Here is a 17,255-nt window from a genome sequence, read left to right as displayed (position 1 = left end):
ACCAAGGGTGTTATGAAATTAATCGTGTCCCGCACAAAATTCCTATGTTCAAGCCGTAATCTCCAATCTAACAGTATCTTGGATATTGGGCCTGGAAGGAACTAATTAAGGTTAAATGAAGTCATAGGGCCCTAATCCAATAGGAACAGTATCCTTATAAGAAGAGGCCAAGACACCAGGAAAGTTCCTATGTGCAAAGGAAAGCTCATATAAGGACACGGCAAAAAGACAGCCATCTGCAAGCCCAAGAGAGAGACCTCACCAGAAATCAACTCTGCGGGCACTTTGATCCTGCCCTTCCGGTCTCTGGTGAGAAAATAAATCTCTGCTGTTTAAGCCACGCAGGTGGAGGTATGCCAAACTTTGTTAGGCTATGGCCGCCTAAACAAACTAATCCAAAGAGTACGTTCCAGGGAACAACAGTGAGAACCGAAAAGGAGAGACGTATTGCAAGACACCCACAGAGGGATCATAAACAGAGCCTGCAATCCAAATGGATGACTGACCAGAGTGCAAGGGAAAATACCAAAATCTATGACTTCCCAGCAGGAGTTGTGAGATTTGGGGGCTGCATTGAGATGGTGACAAAAGAAGAGCCATGGAAGGAGGGAGGGGAGGCTTCAGATAACCAGAGAATGAATTCCATTTTGGCACTTTGGCTTGTAATGCTCAGGAGATTTCTGAATGTAAGCCATTAGAGTCTGGGGCTCAGAAAAAGGTCGGGGCTAAAGAGATCAATGTGGGAATCCCACGACTGTCAGGGAAAAACTCAGAGAAGAGCAGCCCAATAAATGTAAGAAAAAAAGGCAAGAACACCTGCAACTGGGAAACAGGTCAAAGAGGCTGAAAATGGCAAGAAATGCTCTTTGATGATGGTGGTGGTGATGGTGATGATGATGATGATGATGATGATGATGATGATGGCAGAAATGACGTTATAACTCATCCCTAGAAACCTTTACTATGTATGTGCCAGAAATTCTTCTTTGCCCTTCATACCAACCCTATGGTACAGGAGTTTTTTTTCTTGACTCCCATTTTACAGATGGGAAAACTAAGACACACGGAAGTTAATTAACTCCCCCAGGCACAAAGCTAGTAAATGGTGAAGGTTGGTTTCGGACTTGGGTAGTCTGACTCAAATGCTTGGTGGAAGCAAAAGGCATGGAAGAAAAACCCCAGGGAGCAATATCACAAGGACAATAGGAGAGTGGACAAGCCTAAATGCTACAGAGATTTACCAAGAAATCACTGGACCTGGTGTCCTGTGATTTTTCAAAGACATTTTAGCCACAGCAATAGTGCCAGATAATAAAGGGAAGCAGAGGCCAGTGGAGGGAAGAAATGGGTAGGACTCAGTGGAGACAAGGTAGGGCTTGTGCATTTGTAGTGTTGGTGATGGAGAGACACAGAAGGCAGCTCAGGGATTGGTCCCCAAATGAGGAAGGGCCTTCAATTCTAAACTAAATCATTTACACTCTCTTTTTACATATGTTAGCCCTCAGTGGGGGGAGTCAGCCCTCAAATTGGAAACCACAGGAGACTTTTAGGAAATATACTCCCCTATGGAAATGCTATTACTCTCCCCCTTTACTTTTTTACCCCAAGAGGGAAAAAGTCGGCTGTAGCATAGTACAAGAAAACACTATCCTCTCTGACACCTCTTCTCCAGAAAAAAAATGCATACATTAGCAAACATATTCAAATTATCAAGACCTAAAAGCAAACACTCTAAGTGATAAACAAGTTCCTATAAAGTACAAATCCATGTCTTTGACCCACTGCCTCGTAAAGAAATTCTCACGTAGCAGGAGCTCCTAATATTCTACGTGAACACTTTTCTACTCTCTCAAAATAACTGAAATTGAAGTTGGTGTCCGACAGACAAGCCAGGAACCTTTTTCTTTCTTCCTAAGAAATGTTTTCTGACATATTAAAAGAGCAAGAGTTACATTTACAATGCCAGTGAGACTTTATTTCCTCTTCCAACCTATTTCCAAACATATGTTGTGGGTGAGCCCTTACCTGGGAACACCATAACCTGTTGAGAAATCTTAAGCATGCCTGAATTTTCTATCACAAAGGAGTCAGAAATTTGACTACAAAATGTACAAAAAAAGGTCTCACTCTTTCAATGAGGTCACCTCTCATCCATTCAGGATGTGTTGCTGCCCCTACTGTTCTTAGCCTGGAGAGGTTTCCTTAGCACACCAGAGAACAATAGAAAATAGCTCAACGTGCATCATGTATCCAGATAATTCATTTCTGATGTACAGGCTTTTCAGTTTATAAATACAGTTTGAGCAAAGGTTTTATGGCCCCTCATGATGATTAGTGGTTTCCGTGATGACAGGCTCAGGTAAAAGGTCTCCACCAGTGCTTCTCAAACTTTAATATGTTCACAAACCACCTGGGGACCATGTTAAGCTACAGATTCTGACTTAGAATGGTCTGGGTGGGGCCCAGACTCTGCCCTTTGGACAACCTCAGGTGTTTACTGAAGCTTGCTTCAGACAGCAGCTGCTAAGTTTGCCTTAGGATAAATCATTAGGATAAAAAGCACCTGAGTGGCTCAGCGGTTGAGCATCTGCCTTTAGCTCAGGCCACGATCCCTGGGTCCTGGAATCGAGTCCTGCATCTGGCTCTCTGCTCAGCGGAGAGCTGCTTCTCCCTCTCCCTCTGCTGCTACTCCCCCTGCATGTGCTCTCTTGCTCTCTCTCTTTCAAATAAATATTAAAAAAAAAAAAAAAAAAAAGGCTGGGGCAGCCCCAGTGGCTCAGCAATTTAGCGCCCCCTTCAGCACAGGGCGTGATCCTGGAGACCGGGTATCCAGTCCCACATGGGGCTCCCTGCGTGGAGCCTGCTTCTCCCTCTGCCTGTGCCTCTGCCTGTGTGTGTGTGTGTATGTGTGTCTCATGAATAAATAAAATCTTTTAAAAAAACTTTAAAAGGTTGAACATATTCTAAACACTTGTCACTCTACATGGCCCTAGCATTTTCTAAATATACATTTTTTTTAAATATAAGAGATTTTGTAGCCAAAGGGGTTTTGGTTTTTTGGTGATGATTTTTGTTTTGCTGCTATTCTAACAGTGCACAGAGCAAGCAAGCTCAGACAGAAGACAAAGTTGGCTACATCACAGCAGGGTGTACACCTGCCCGGCCTTTTCAATAGAATTACTTCGAGTCTGGAATAACAATGGTATAAACAGTCTAGAACAATGGGTCAGTAATAAGGGAATTAAAGGCCATTCCATCTTAGAGTAAGTAAGTAAGTACTAAGCATGTATTGTAAGAGCGCAGTGGTCTCCATGGTCAGAATACTGGAAGATAAAGAGGTTTTGCACCGGAGCTAAATGTTTCCGATTTGCTGACAGAGTTTAAAGAAAGCTCTGTAGGGGTCCATAAACACAACCGACTGTCAGAACCCTAAAAGAAATAAATGAACAGTGGATCAAATTTTAATTTGGAAAAAACTTCTACAATGCTTACGCAGCTATTCTCAGCAACCAGAGAGAGGCTCAATGGAAACACTTCTCCTTAAGGGAATGAGAGTTGCTTGAGAACAGTAGGCACTTACTGAAAATTAATATTTGAGTACAGACTTCAATCATCAGCAAGCTTAGGCGTAACAACATGCTCAGAATATCCTATTACCAAGTCACATTCAGGCAGCTGAGCTTGCTTCTAGCTTAGATTAATTAGCTATATCTGATGGATCGACCATTATAAAAGCACCCAGCAAAAAAATACATCAACAAATTAATAAACATAAAATAAAACCTGTAGGGATCCCTGGGTGGCGCAGCGGTTTGGTGCCTGCCTTCGGCCCAGGGCGTGATCCTAGAGACCCGGGATCGAATCCCACGTCGGGCTCCTGGTGCATGGAGCCTGCTTCTGCCTCTGCCTCTGTCTCTGCCTCTCTCTCTCTCCCTCTGTGTGTGACTATCATAAATAAATAAAAATTAAAAAAAAAAAACCTGTAGCATTTCTAGCCGAACCTGCTACTCTGGTTAAGAAAAGTCAAATTCACATATTTTCCTTTTTAAAGGCAACATTCGAATACCAGTGTTAACTCAAGAAAAGCCCATTATCCTGAAAGGAAATCAGTAGCCAGAAGGCTTCTAAAATAAGCCGGTCTTCTGATACAAGACTAGGGCCAACTAGGGATTTTTTAAAATATCTCACTTAATAACAACCATACTTACTGTTGTTAAGGTTTCCTACTGACTTTCCTGAGTCAGTAGGAATTGTTTGAGTTTAGAAAATGAGTTTTAGAAAAAGTCATTACCAAACAGCTATTTATCAAAGCAGCATACAATTTTATTTATTGCATTTAGCTCTCTCAGTGGTAAAAAGACAGGATAATTCAAGGTGCAATGAGAAAGGAGCACTGAGTAGAGAAATGCCTTCCTGAGAAGTATCCAGAACTATGAAATCATGCAATTTCTGTTCTTTCATCCATGAAAGATCAAAATAAAGAGCTACATGTGTAATTTAATAATTGTACTCAATACAGCTAAGATTACTAAATAATCACTGAACAAATTTCCTTATTCCTGCACACACACAGAGACTACATTTCCCAACTTCCCCTGGAGTCAGATGTGGCCATGTGACTCAGCTCCAGCCAAACAAAAATGATATATATTTAGCATAAGGGGGATATAAAGATTGTTGACAGCTACTGAGATTTGGAGGTCTTTACTGCAGCAAAATTTAGAAGCTGAATGATAGAAATATTTTGCCAAACAGAGCTTCAGAAGGATTTTTAAAGTTTCTCTTTTAAAATGACCCTATCCCTGGATGAAAAAGTTTTGGAAAACACTGTGATGGCTGCACAGCAATATGGATGTACTTAGTGCTACAGAACTGTACACTTAAAAATGGTTAACAGAAATCACAAATTTTGTGTTAGATATATTTGTTTTTAAAGATTTTATTTATTTATTCATGAGAGATACACCGCAGGGAGGGGGGGGGCAGAGACACAGGCGGAGGGAGAAGCAGGCTCCATGCAGGGAGCCCGACTTGGGACTCGATCCTGGAACTCCAGGATCATGCCCTGGGCTGAAGGCAGGCGCTAAACCGCTGAGCCACCCAGGGATCTCCATAGATACATATTATCGCAATAAAAAAGATCATATAAAGAAGATGTGGTCTATGTATACAATGGAATATTCCTCAGCCATTAGAAACGACGAATACCCACCATTTGCTTCGAGGTAGATGGAACTGGAGGGTATTATGCTGAGTGAAGTAAGTCAATCGGAGAAGGACAAACATTATATGGTCTCATTCATTTGGGGAATATAAATAATAGTGAAAGGGAATATAAGGGAAGGGAGAAGAAATGGGTAGGAAATATCAGAAAGGGAGACAGAACATAAAGACTCCTAACTCTGGGAAACGAACTAGGGGTAGTGGAAGGGGAGGAGGGCGGGGTGTGGGGGTGAATGGGTGACGGGCACTGAGGGGGGCACTTGACGGGATGAGCACTGGGTATTATTCTGCATGTTGGCAAGTTGAACACCAATAAAAAATAAATTTATTATTTAAAAAAATGTGACAAATAAAAAAAGATCATATAATTTTAAGGGTTGAGATAGTCATTAGTCATTCACACTTTAAATTACTATCAAAAGACTAAAATACAAAAAAAAAAAAAAAAAAAAAAGACTAAAATACAGGGATCCCTGGGTGGCGCAGCAGTTTGGCGCCTGCCTTTGGCCCAGGGCGCGATCCTGGAGACCCAGGATCGAATCCCACGTCGGGCTCCCGGTGCATGAAGCCTGCTTCTCCCTCTGCCTGTGTCTCTGCCTCTCTCTCTCTCTCTCTCTCTCTCTCTCTCTGTGACTATCATAAATAAATAAAAATTTTAAAAAAAAAACATTAAAAAAAAAATACTAAAATACAAAGTTCAAATTGGAACAATAGGGGCAGAGATGGGAGCACAGAACCATGAGTAAGGAGTATTTGCTCTTAAACATTTTAAATATTCTTTCCTAAGAACACAAGCAGGACCTCTGTGTCCACACTTGTTCAGGAAATGTTCCCGATGAAAAGAAAGAAGCCCCTGGCAGAGGTAGCCTGGTTCACTGTCACAGTAGGGAGGCCACTGTCAACAAGGGAACAGTCACTAGGGAACAAGAGTGCATCATCACCAGGCCAATAACCTGTTTCAGATCATGCAGTCATGTCCCCTGGTATTTACCTGGACAGAGTGAAAACTTAGGTCCACACAAAAAATCTGCACACAAAAGATAATCATCATATGGTTTCACTCATAAGAGGAATGTAAGAAATAGTGAAAGGGACTGTAAGGGAAGGGGGGGAAAACTGGGGGAAAAAATTAGAGAGGAAGACAAAAAATGAGAGACTTCTAACTCTGGAAAACAAGCAAAGGGTTGCGGAAGGAGAGGAGGGTGGAGGGATGGGGTGACTGGGTGATGGGCCCTAAGGAAGGAGGGCACTTGATGGGATGAACACTGGGTGTTATACTAGAAGCTTTACTCACAGCTGCCCAAAACTGTAAGCAATCAAGATGTCCAACAATAGGTGAGTGGATAAACTGTAGTACATCCAGACACTGGAGTATTATTGAGCAATAAAAAGAAATTAGCTATTAAGCCATGAGAAGGCATGGAGGGACCTGAAATACACATCGCTTAGCGAAAACACCCAGTCTGAAGAATACTACTGACTGTATGGCTCCAAGTGCATCATAGTCTGGAGAAGCCAAAACTAGGGACGCAGTCAAAAGATCAGTGGATGCCAGGGGCTCAGGAGGAGACAGGGATACACAGGCAAGCGCAGAGGATCATCAGAGCAGTGACACTACTCTGCACACTGCTAGAACGGTGGGTACAGGACAGAAGGCATTTGTCCAAACCCACTGAACTGCACAACACACTGAACCCTAACGTAAACTGTGGGCTTTAGTTACTAACAACGTATCAATATCAGTTAATCAATTAGAACATGTAAGCACACAAATGTAAGATGTTTAATAACCAGGGAAACTGGAAGGGAGGGTGGACAGGGGAACTCTGCACTATCTGCTCAATTTCTCTAAACCTACGACTGCACTAAAAAATAATCTATTAATTTAAATTAAAAAACAAACACACAAACACGTTTCTGCTATTCTGTCCAGGGGAAAACACCCAGGGCTCTGAAATTCTGCTGCTTAGGCTGTTATCAAGGCTTCGTAAATATCTGAAGCCCCGCCACAGAAAGCATGCTTATATATAGTTTCCAGGGCAGGTCTGAGCTCATGATAAAAGAAGTGACTTAATTACCAAGCTCCATTATGAATGCAAAGTAAACAATCACCTGAGCAGTCTAGATAAGTTCCCCCTCATGTATTTAAAAAACAAAAAACAAAAACACAGTGGTTTGAATATCAGCTTCCTAGCCAACAATGCTACAAATTTATGGAGTACTTTCATCTTCAAAGAATCTTCCATCACAGGTGAAGTTGGCTGGCAGACTGGCTAGTGGTCTGACATCTTTCTAAAACTAAATAGAAACAGGCAATCTATTCAATACGGATGTAGGGCACCAAGTCTGAGGCCTACACTTGATCCTCAAAGTCTTGTTTCTTGGCAAAATTCAGTGGAAACAGCCTAGCAAGACGGCAGACCCACCACAGCCCAATGATGCAATTAATACTGGCAGCCTTACCGCTTCCTGCGGGTCTCTAAGGAGGCAAGGGAGGCCCCAGCATCTCCATTAAGTAGGGTTCTAAACATTGAACCAGCATGTTGATCAAAACTGAGAGAGCAATTCAAATTTAGATTCTCCATAAGAGGATTTGATTTAGGGAGATAATCCTCTGGAAATCTGGCCTCCAAATTTTGAGAGGTGGAACTTAAATAAAGGCAGTCACTGCACAGAGGCATAATGCCACACAAAAACAGGCTGGGAAAGACCAGACACCATGGTAACACTTGTCTTGATAGGAAGATGATTGCTTTAAATAAGCTGATCCGAGCCCTAGCGATTTTTCTCTGCCTGCCACATTCTCTTACTTTTAAACAAAAACAGAAATACTGTTCCAACTGACTTCCCTTTATAGAGTTTACTCTGCTGCTTAAGAACCAGCAGAGAGAAAAGCAAGAAGACAATGCAATGCCTTCAGCACTTCCATCTAAAAACCAAGAGAGTTTTCACAACAGAAACTAGAAGCTGCTTCACTGACAAACTGCCTCAATCAGGGCTCCTTCTGGCTGCTGGGTAAAGGACGGTTCACCATGTGGCATCTCAGAAATAGGTACGAGTCACCTCCTTCCAGGCGGCTAGCCAGCTGTCTACTGAGTGCTGTGCTGAGTTTTACAACGAAATACTTTCTATTATATGCATCTTAGCACCAGGAAGCCAGTCAACAACATATTTAGGGAGAAAGAAAGAAAGCAGAGATGATCTAGGTAACAAATAAACATAAAGTAGAAGTAAATTAGACAACTAAGTGAAATATGTGCGTGTGAATGTGTGTGTGACAGCTGAGGGGCTCCAGGATGTTGGGAATGAATAACTCAGAACTTCAGACTAAAAATTATCTAAGGCTTTTTGACAATTATTCCAAAATTCAGCAGCTTAAAACATCAACCATTTGTTAGTCACAGGTTGGGAAGGCCAGGTACCTGGAAGCAGCTTAGCTGGCTGCTTCTGACTCAGGGTGTCTCATGATATCACAGGCAAGGCATTGGTCAGGGCTACAACCTGCCAGGTCCTTACAGGCTGGAGGAAAGGCTCCCAAGCTCTCTCCCACAGCTGCCATCCGGAGACTTTGGTTCCTCCCCACATGGGCTTCTCCACAAAGCCACTCACAACATGGCAGCCAGCTTCCCCCAGACCAAGAGATGGAGAAAGACTGAGAGAGAACGAGAAGCCCCAAGTCTTTTACAACCTAATCTTAGAAGGGCCATCACATATCATCATTTCTGCCATATGCTAAACCTGGTACCATCTGGGAGATGACTATACAAAAACTGAATACCAGGATCACCGGAAACCATCCTGGAGGCTGGCTACCACATAGGACATGCTGGTTTTACCAGGGGTGCAGAAAAACACCTCCGTAATGAGTTGTGACGTGTGAAACTTGCAAATGGAAAAGCTTCTAGCACATCTTGTAAAGACAAATTGTTTTTTTAAGTTCTCAATCATCTAGAAATGATGCAACTCATCTACCACAAATACAGCATGCCCAATGAGATTTATCTCCAGTATGGCAGCAGGGAAGAACCAACACAAATGCATATGAGTCTAAAGTATACATTCTCAAGATAAAAATGCTTAATAACAAGATGATGAGGTCATGGACGGAGCAAGTGGTCTGGAGTCGGGCAGAGTGGGACATTAGTGACAATTCCACAGCTCACTGGCTTTCTCATCTTTGGCAAATTTATTCATCAACATAAATCTTAGTTTTTCTCATCTGTAAAAGTGGGCTAATATCTACCTATCTCCACAGGGTTGTTGCAAACAGCCTAGAACATGCTGAGCATAGACACCCAGTAAACAATGGAAATTGTTGCTAATAAATCACTCCATCTGGAAAACTAAAACATTGACTCATATTTTAACAATCACCATACATATTTTTATAGCTTTGGAAGTATTAACATTATATCCTGGGGGGGAAAAAAACATTATATCCTGAGGAACATGGGCAAATGAGCCATCCAAGGTGACTACTGAAAATGAAGATGACTTGCCCCAACTTCAGGGATTACAATTCAGTAAAAATAAAAACAATTATATCAAAAACTAAATGCTTACTATGTAATAAGCAGTGTTCTAAACACTTCACATAAATTAATGTATTTGATCCTCACAGCGCTATGAAATAGATATTACCATTACCATGATCGTTATTCCCAGATCAGGAAACTGAGGCACAGAAAGGTTACATACCTTGCCCAAGATCACTGAGCTAAGTAAGAGACAGATTTAGGATTTGAACCCAAACAGACTACCTCAAGCTTGTGTTAACCATTACCGCAGTCTACCTGCAAGATCAATCTAGGCAGGGCAGGGCCCCAGGCATCTACATTCTTAACTTGCATCCCAAGTGATTCTGATGTGGATAGTTCAGGAATACACTTAAAGAAACACTGGACTACTGGTAGTAAAGAATAACAGTTTAGAAACGGTATCTCTCCTAAACCTAAAAAAAAAAGAAAAAAAAAAGTAGAGCTTATCAAGCTAGTTAACTATTGGACTTCTTTGCTAAGGTACAAGGATACACAACCAAGTAGAAAAGAAATTCCACTTCCAACTGAAGCATCTGAATCAGTTCATACAGGTGGGCTTCCTGCCTCCAGACTCTCCATCCCCTCTCTCCATTCAATACCAAAGAACCTGGCTTCCTAGACTGTTCTCTCTAATGTACTACCAGATTCCATCATGTGCCACCTTCTCACTGAAGCCTACCTTGACTACCCATTTAAAATCACAGCCATGCCTTTTCCCACCTCTCCCACACACACAACTCCCTTTGATTCTGCTCTATTTAATGTTTCAATAGCATATATTACCTAACACACTATATAATATACTTACCATGGATAATGATTATTGATCATTTTCCCCCACAAGAACATAAGTTACACAGGAGGAACAATTTTTTTTTCTTGCTTACTTTGCAAATTGATATATCCCTAAGTGCCTAGAACAGTGCCTGACACAAATGAATATTTTTTAAATGAATGCTGAACTCTCAATCTTTCAGTAGTTCCCTACTGGTTATCAAATAAAGTCCAAACATACTCTCAAGAATTCTGGACACTAACTGACCTTTCCTCATCCTTAATCCTCTTAAATCGGACCCAGAAATCCAGGGAACCAGCATTCTCTTTGTTCATTTGTTGTCTTTGTTCATATACCCCTCCTTCCAGGAATGCCTTGCCCTATGCCCCCTATACGACAACATCTTCATCCATCAACATCCCACATGTTTCAGCCATTCTCCGAGGCCTCTGAAGTGGTGGTGTCTTTTTCAAATATTTTCTTGAATTCATAGCAAAACAAGGTCCATTCCAAGGAGACAATTTCTGGATATTCTATTCATTTACCTACAGAGAAGTGATCTGTGGATTGATTCCCAGACTCTCTATGTCCCAACACCACAATCTGATTATCTGGCCAATCCTATCTGATACTATTTTTCCTATTCTCTATGAATTTTTACAATACAAGCCATCAACTAAGGTAAACCAAGCATATCCGTTTCTTTAGAGCTAACAGAGCTTAATAACATAGAGGCAGCAATGAACAGTAGTTAAGAACATGAACTTGATACAAGCCACAGCCAGAAAGGGAAAAGGTAGATAAATCTAACCACATGAAAACAGAAAACTTCTACAGAACAAAAATATCCAATGAGTTAAAAGAAACTATAAACAGGGAAAATACATTTAGAAGTCATTTAACAAAGTCTAATTTCCTTAATATAACAAATTGTGTTAAAATCAATAACCCAATAAAAAAGAGTAATGGATTTAAAATTAGTTCTAGATAAATATAATTAGCCAATATATGAAAAAATCTTTAATCTCATTAATGAGTATAGATCAAAATAAGGCAAAAATGTTCACAAATCATAGGGGTAAATATAAAAAAAAGTGACATTATTCTCAGTGCTTGTAAGACTGAAAACAATTCTCATACACACTGGTGCAAACTCAAGGAAGGGCAATTTGTTAATTACCAATATTGATCATAACAAACATGACATGCCTTTTACCTAGCAAATCAACTAGTAAAAATTTCCCCTCAGCTGTACAATATTATCAAAAATACACCAAAATATGTTTTAAAAATACTGAGGCTTTATTTATAAATGTTAATGATCATAAATAGGTTAATTATGGAATACTATGTAGTTGTGAAAATTTTTGCTCTATCTTTTTAAATTTCTAAAACATAAAGCTTTAAAAAGCTTGCTTAAAAAGTGAGGCAGAACTAAAATGAGAAATGAAAGAAGGTCATTATTACCAACAACAAAAATAAAAAGGATTATAAAGGAATATTACAAACAATTATATACCAACAAATTAGAGAACTTAGATGAAATGAACAAATACTTGGAAAGACACAAAATCCTTAAACTGATTTAAGAATAAATAGAAAATATGAAAAGAACTCTAACGAGAGATTGAATTCGTAAACAAAAGTACTTAACCACAAGGAAAACCCCAGGCCCAGATGGCTTCGCTGGTGAACTGTACCAAGTATTTAAAGAATTCATACCAATTCTTACAAATTTTTCTTTAAAAAAGGAAGAAAGAAAACTGAAGAGGAAAGGACACTATCCAACTCATTCTATATGACCAATAGTACTCTGATACCAAAATCAGACAAAGATATCACCAAAAAATTACAGACCAATATCTCTAGAATAAATACAACACAAAAATCCTCAAATACTACTAAACCATACCCAGCAACAAACAAAAGGAATCATTTAACATTAATAAGTGGGGTTTTATTCCAGGAGTACAAAGTTGAACAACCAAAAATCAATGTAATATTATTATGACAGCACAAAAAAGCCTAAAAAACATATATTCAACACAACAGACACAAGAAATACAGAAAAAGCATTGGATAAGATTCATAACCCCTTTATAATAAAAACACTCAACCAACTAGGAGTGTAGCAGAACTTCAACCTGATAACAAGTATCTATTAAAAACCACAGCTAACACCTTATTTATTGGTGAAAGACTGAATGATTTCCTCTAAAATCAGGAATCACATAGGATGTCCACTCTCACTATCTCTATTCAACATTCTACTGGAAGTTCTGGCCAGGACACTTAAGCAAGAAAATGAAATAAAGGGCACTCCTCTTGAAAATGAAGTAAAACTATCTATATTTACAAAGATGTGATCTCATATAGAACAACTAAGGAACTGCCTATAAAACTATTAAAATGCAGAAATGAGTTCAATAAATTTTCAGGATACAAGATCAATATACAAAAATTATCACATCTATATAATTACAATGAATAATCTGAAAATAAAATTAAGGAAAAAAGTTTCATTTAATAATAGCAGCAGAGGGGCACCTGGCTGGCTCAGTTAAAAGAGCATGCAACTCTTGAAATCAGGGTTATGAGTTCCAGCCCCATGATGGGTACAGAGATCTCTAAAAAAAATAATAATTAAAAAGAAAGTATGCCATTTAAAAAAGTAATAGCAGAAATAATAAATTTAACAAAGGAAATATAAAATTTATATTCTAAAAATAAAAATTTATTGAAAGAAATTAAAGCCAGTCTAAGTAAATGGGAAGATATCCCATATTCATGGATTAAAAGACAATATTGTTAAGGTGGTGATATTCCCCAAATCAATCTATGAATTCAATGCAATCCCTATCAAAATCATAGGGAAATCCAAGGCACCTATAACAGCCAAAACTATCTTGAAGAAGAATAGGGGCACCTGACTGGCTCAGTCAGCTAAGCGCCCAACTCTTGATTTTTAGCTCAGGTCATGATCTCAGGGTCATCAGATGAAGCCCCTCATCAGGCTCTGAACTCAGCATGGGGTCTGCTTGGGATTCTGTGCCTCTCTGCCTGTCGCCCCTCTCTCCCTACCCCCCTTTCTAAATGAATAAAACCTTAAAAAAAAAAAGAACAGTAAGTTGGAAAATTCACTTTCTAATTTCAAAACTTACTACAAAGTTACAGTAACCAAGATAGTGTGATATGGACATAAGGATAGTGTATTAGTCTGGTAAGGCTGTGTGATATACTAAGAAATATATATTTGGTCCCTACCCTCAGTTTTTGCCACAGAGCTCCTTGTAATTTCCTGAGTGATTGGGGTAACAGGAGCATCTGACAGTCTTTTCATCAAATGGTACTGGGACTACTCTATATCCACATACAGAAGAATGAAGATGGACTTCACCTCAAACTACACACTTAGAATAAAAGACTTAAATATAAGGGCTTAAACTATAAAACTCAGACATAAATGTACAGGGCCTTGGATTAGGCAATGGTATCGTAGATAAGACACCAGAAGTGCAAGTAAAAAAAGAAAAGATAAATCCAAATAAAAAATAAAAACTTTTATGCTTCAAGAACATGGTCAAGAAAGTGAAAAGCCAACCCACAGAATGGGAAGAAGTACTTGAAAATAATATACCTGATAAAGGATTTGTATCTAGAATATATAAAAACCTCTTATAACTAAATGAGAAGACAATCCAGTTTTTAAAAATGGACAAAGGGGGATCCCTGGGTGGCTCAGCGGTTTAGTGCCTGCCTTTGGCACAGAGTGCTATCCTGGAGTCCCGGGATCGAGTCTCATGTCAGACTCCTGGCATGGAGCCTGCTTCTCCCTCCTCCTGTGTCTCTGCCTCTCTCTCTCTCTCTCTCTCTGTCTAAAATAGATAGATAGATAGATAGATAGATAGATAGATAGATAGATAGATCTTTTTTTAAAATAAAATAAAAAAATTTTAAGAAGGACAACGTATCCGAATAAACATTTTTCCAAAAAAGATATACAAAAAGAGCCAATAAGTATGTAAAAAGATGGTCAAGATCGTTAGTGATGTGAAATGGCAATTAAAACCACAGGGAGATACCATTTCTAACCTACTAGAATTAGTATAATCAAAAGAATAATACTAAGTAGTGTTGGTGAGGATATGGAGAAACCAGATTCTTCATACACTGCTGGGAGGAATGTACAACAGTGCACTCACTTTAGAAGACAGCTAGCAGTTTGTCAAACGGTAAACAGTAAGTTATCAGATGATTCAGCAATTGTACTCCTAGGTATATCCCCAAAAGAAATGAAAACATACATTCACACAAATATACAAGAGTACTCAAAATAGCCCAAAGTGGAACCTACCCCAAATGCTCATTAACCAATGAATGGATAAATAAAATGTGGTATGTCCCTACAATGGAATATTATTTGACAATAAAGAAATTCAGTACTGATACATGCTATAACATGCATGTATCCTGATAACAGGCTAAGAGAAAGACATCAGAGACAAAAGACCACATACGCATAAAACCGTTTTTATAAAATGTTTTTTTAAATCTGTAGACAGGCAAATCTGTAGAAGTGGATAACTGTCTGCCTATGGCTGGGACAAATCTGTAGAAGTAGATAACTGTCTGCCTATGGCTGGGGCAGGAGCAGTGAAGAGAGACTACTAATAGGTAAAAGGTATCTTCTGCATTAATGTTTTACAATAGATCTTGTTAGAGACTGCACAAGTATATACTAAAGAAACACTGAATTGTACACTAAATAAGTGAGTCGTATAGTATGAGAATTTTACCCCAATAAAGCTGTTATATTTTTAAAAAGCAAAGTCAAGAATATATAGTACATATAGCATGATCCCATTTGTATACATTTTTACTCATGGATAAGTCTGTGTGCTGGAACAGGGACAGAAGATTTCTGGGGAGAAAGTCAAGAAATTTTCATTTTATCCCTTGCTGTTCATTTAAAATTCATTTTATACCATATAAAAGAAAATGTAAACTTTTTAAAATTAGAAGAGTATGAGTTTTGCATGGTAATTAAAACCACACAGTACGGGCATAAGAATAAACAGATTAATGAAACAAACTGAAGTCCAAAAACCTATCTCCGTACACAAAGGAATTTAATATAGGACAATAGTACAGCAGAGAAAAGATAAACTGTTCCTTAAATCATGCCAGAAATTCCAGATGAAATATGCCCAATAAAAATGCTAGAAAAACTGTAGGGAGTAGCAATCTACCCTGTAACTATGGACTACTTTCATAATAATTGATGGTTCTCTAAGATACAAAATCCAAGTTACTAAAAGACTGACAAATTTGGTTACGTGCAAATTTAAATTCTGTTATAATAAAAGATAGTTAAGCTAAAAGACTGCAAGAAAATATTTACAACAGATGGAAGTTTACATACTTTACACATACATACAATAAAAATTCAGCAGATGGTACCTTAACATAGTGAAATTGAAATTACCTAATATTTTTAAACAAAATGGATGGGTTGAATTACAGGTTCATTGTAAAAGTTATTGATGGGACTTAAATGCAATATATGTATATAAATAAAGTACAGCTATTAATCTTAAAAATGGTTTGTATTTTTATCAACACTCATCTGACCCTCTTCAGTAAGCAACATAAAACAATGTTTATTATAATCATTTCAGCTAAAAAACCTAAGACAAATATTTTTCAGGAAGCAGGTTTTCTTCAATTATCATATGCCTAATAATATAGAAATATAACTCATGCGGTGTTAAACACCAAAAATCTGCACTAAATAAACATTCAAATTTCTGTTGGTTTTCTCCTCTATCTACACAAATTTATGAATATATCCAGCTAAGTACAAGATTATTACCAAGATAACTAAGATCAACACTCTTCTCTTTCCCACTAAAAACAACCAATTTAAAACTAAGGGCTGGAAAAAAATTAAAAATAAAATAAAATAAAACTAAAGGCTGGGATGTCTGGGTGGCTCAGAGGTTGAGTGTCTGCCCTTGGCTCAGGTTGTGATCCTGGGGTCCTGGGGTCCTGGGATCAAGTCCACATCAGGCTCCCCACAGGGAGCCTGCTTCTCCCTCTCCCTGTGCCTCTAAATCTTTCTGTGTCTTTCATGAATAAATAAAAATATTTTTTAAGTAAATAAATAAAACTAAGGGCTATGTGGGGCACCTGGGTGACTCAGTTGGTTAAGCATCCAACTCTTGGTTTCAGCTCAGGTCATGATCTCAAGGTCATGAGATCAAGCCCAAGTCTGGCTCTGCTGGACATGGAGCCTGCCTGTGATTCTCTCTCTGCCTCTCTCCTGCACTCACACACGCTTTCTCTCCCTCTCTCTCTCTTTCTCTCTCTCGTGTGCACACGCTCTCATAGACAGACAAATAGATAAATCAATCAATGTAAGTATTATTTAAGGTGAACATAGCAAAACTACCACCCTTTCACAGCCCGAGAAAAGGCAAGACATGACAGAAGCCCCAAGTATACATGAAGTGGCATCTTCTCCTCTCCCTACAGGATAAGAGACCACATTATTCAACTCAATTCAAAGATTACAGTCACACAGAATGGAGGTTTTGACTGAATGTTTTTATAATAAGCTCTCAGACAGTCTTAGGTTTAGTCTTACTTAATGCACTCATTAATCCTCATGAATACCCTACTGCAAAAACTAATAAGTAAGTAGTCAACTCCAAACAGAC

The 17,255-nt window shown here is 38.9% G+C and overlaps 1 protein-coding gene across 13 annotated transcripts in view; it reads right to left on the bottom strand.

Moving 5' to 3' along the window:
- The window catches only part of TPD52 (tumor protein D52), a 107,266-nt gene that overhangs the window by 51,290 nt on the left and 38,721 nt on the right, over positions 1-17,255 (bottom strand). For 2 of the 13 annotated variants that reach the window (XM_072734432.1, XM_072734434.1), the window contains exon 1: positions 3,784-3,901. The exons of 10 other annotated variants lie outside the window; for them this stretch is intronic. In XM_072734432.1, the coding sequence (XP_072590533.1) occupies positions 3,784-3,886 (103 nt within the window). In that variant the 5' untranslated portion in view covers positions 3,887-3,901. Of the gene's footprint in view, positions 1-3,783; positions 3,946-17,255 lie in introns of those variants that run through there. One more of the 13 variants, XM_072734430.1, reaches the window with a different exon arrangement.

The sequence above is a fragment of the Vulpes vulpes genome, chromosome 13 (assembly GCF_048418805.1).
Source record: "Vulpes vulpes isolate BD-2025 chromosome 13, VulVul3, whole genome shotgun sequence".
In the NCBI taxonomy this organism is placed as follows: domain Eukaryota; kingdom Metazoa; phylum Chordata; class Mammalia; order Carnivora; family Canidae; genus Vulpes; species Vulpes vulpes.
The sequence above is the reverse complement of the archived record's forward strand: the minus strand, read 5'-3'. Positions and strand labels throughout refer to the sequence as shown.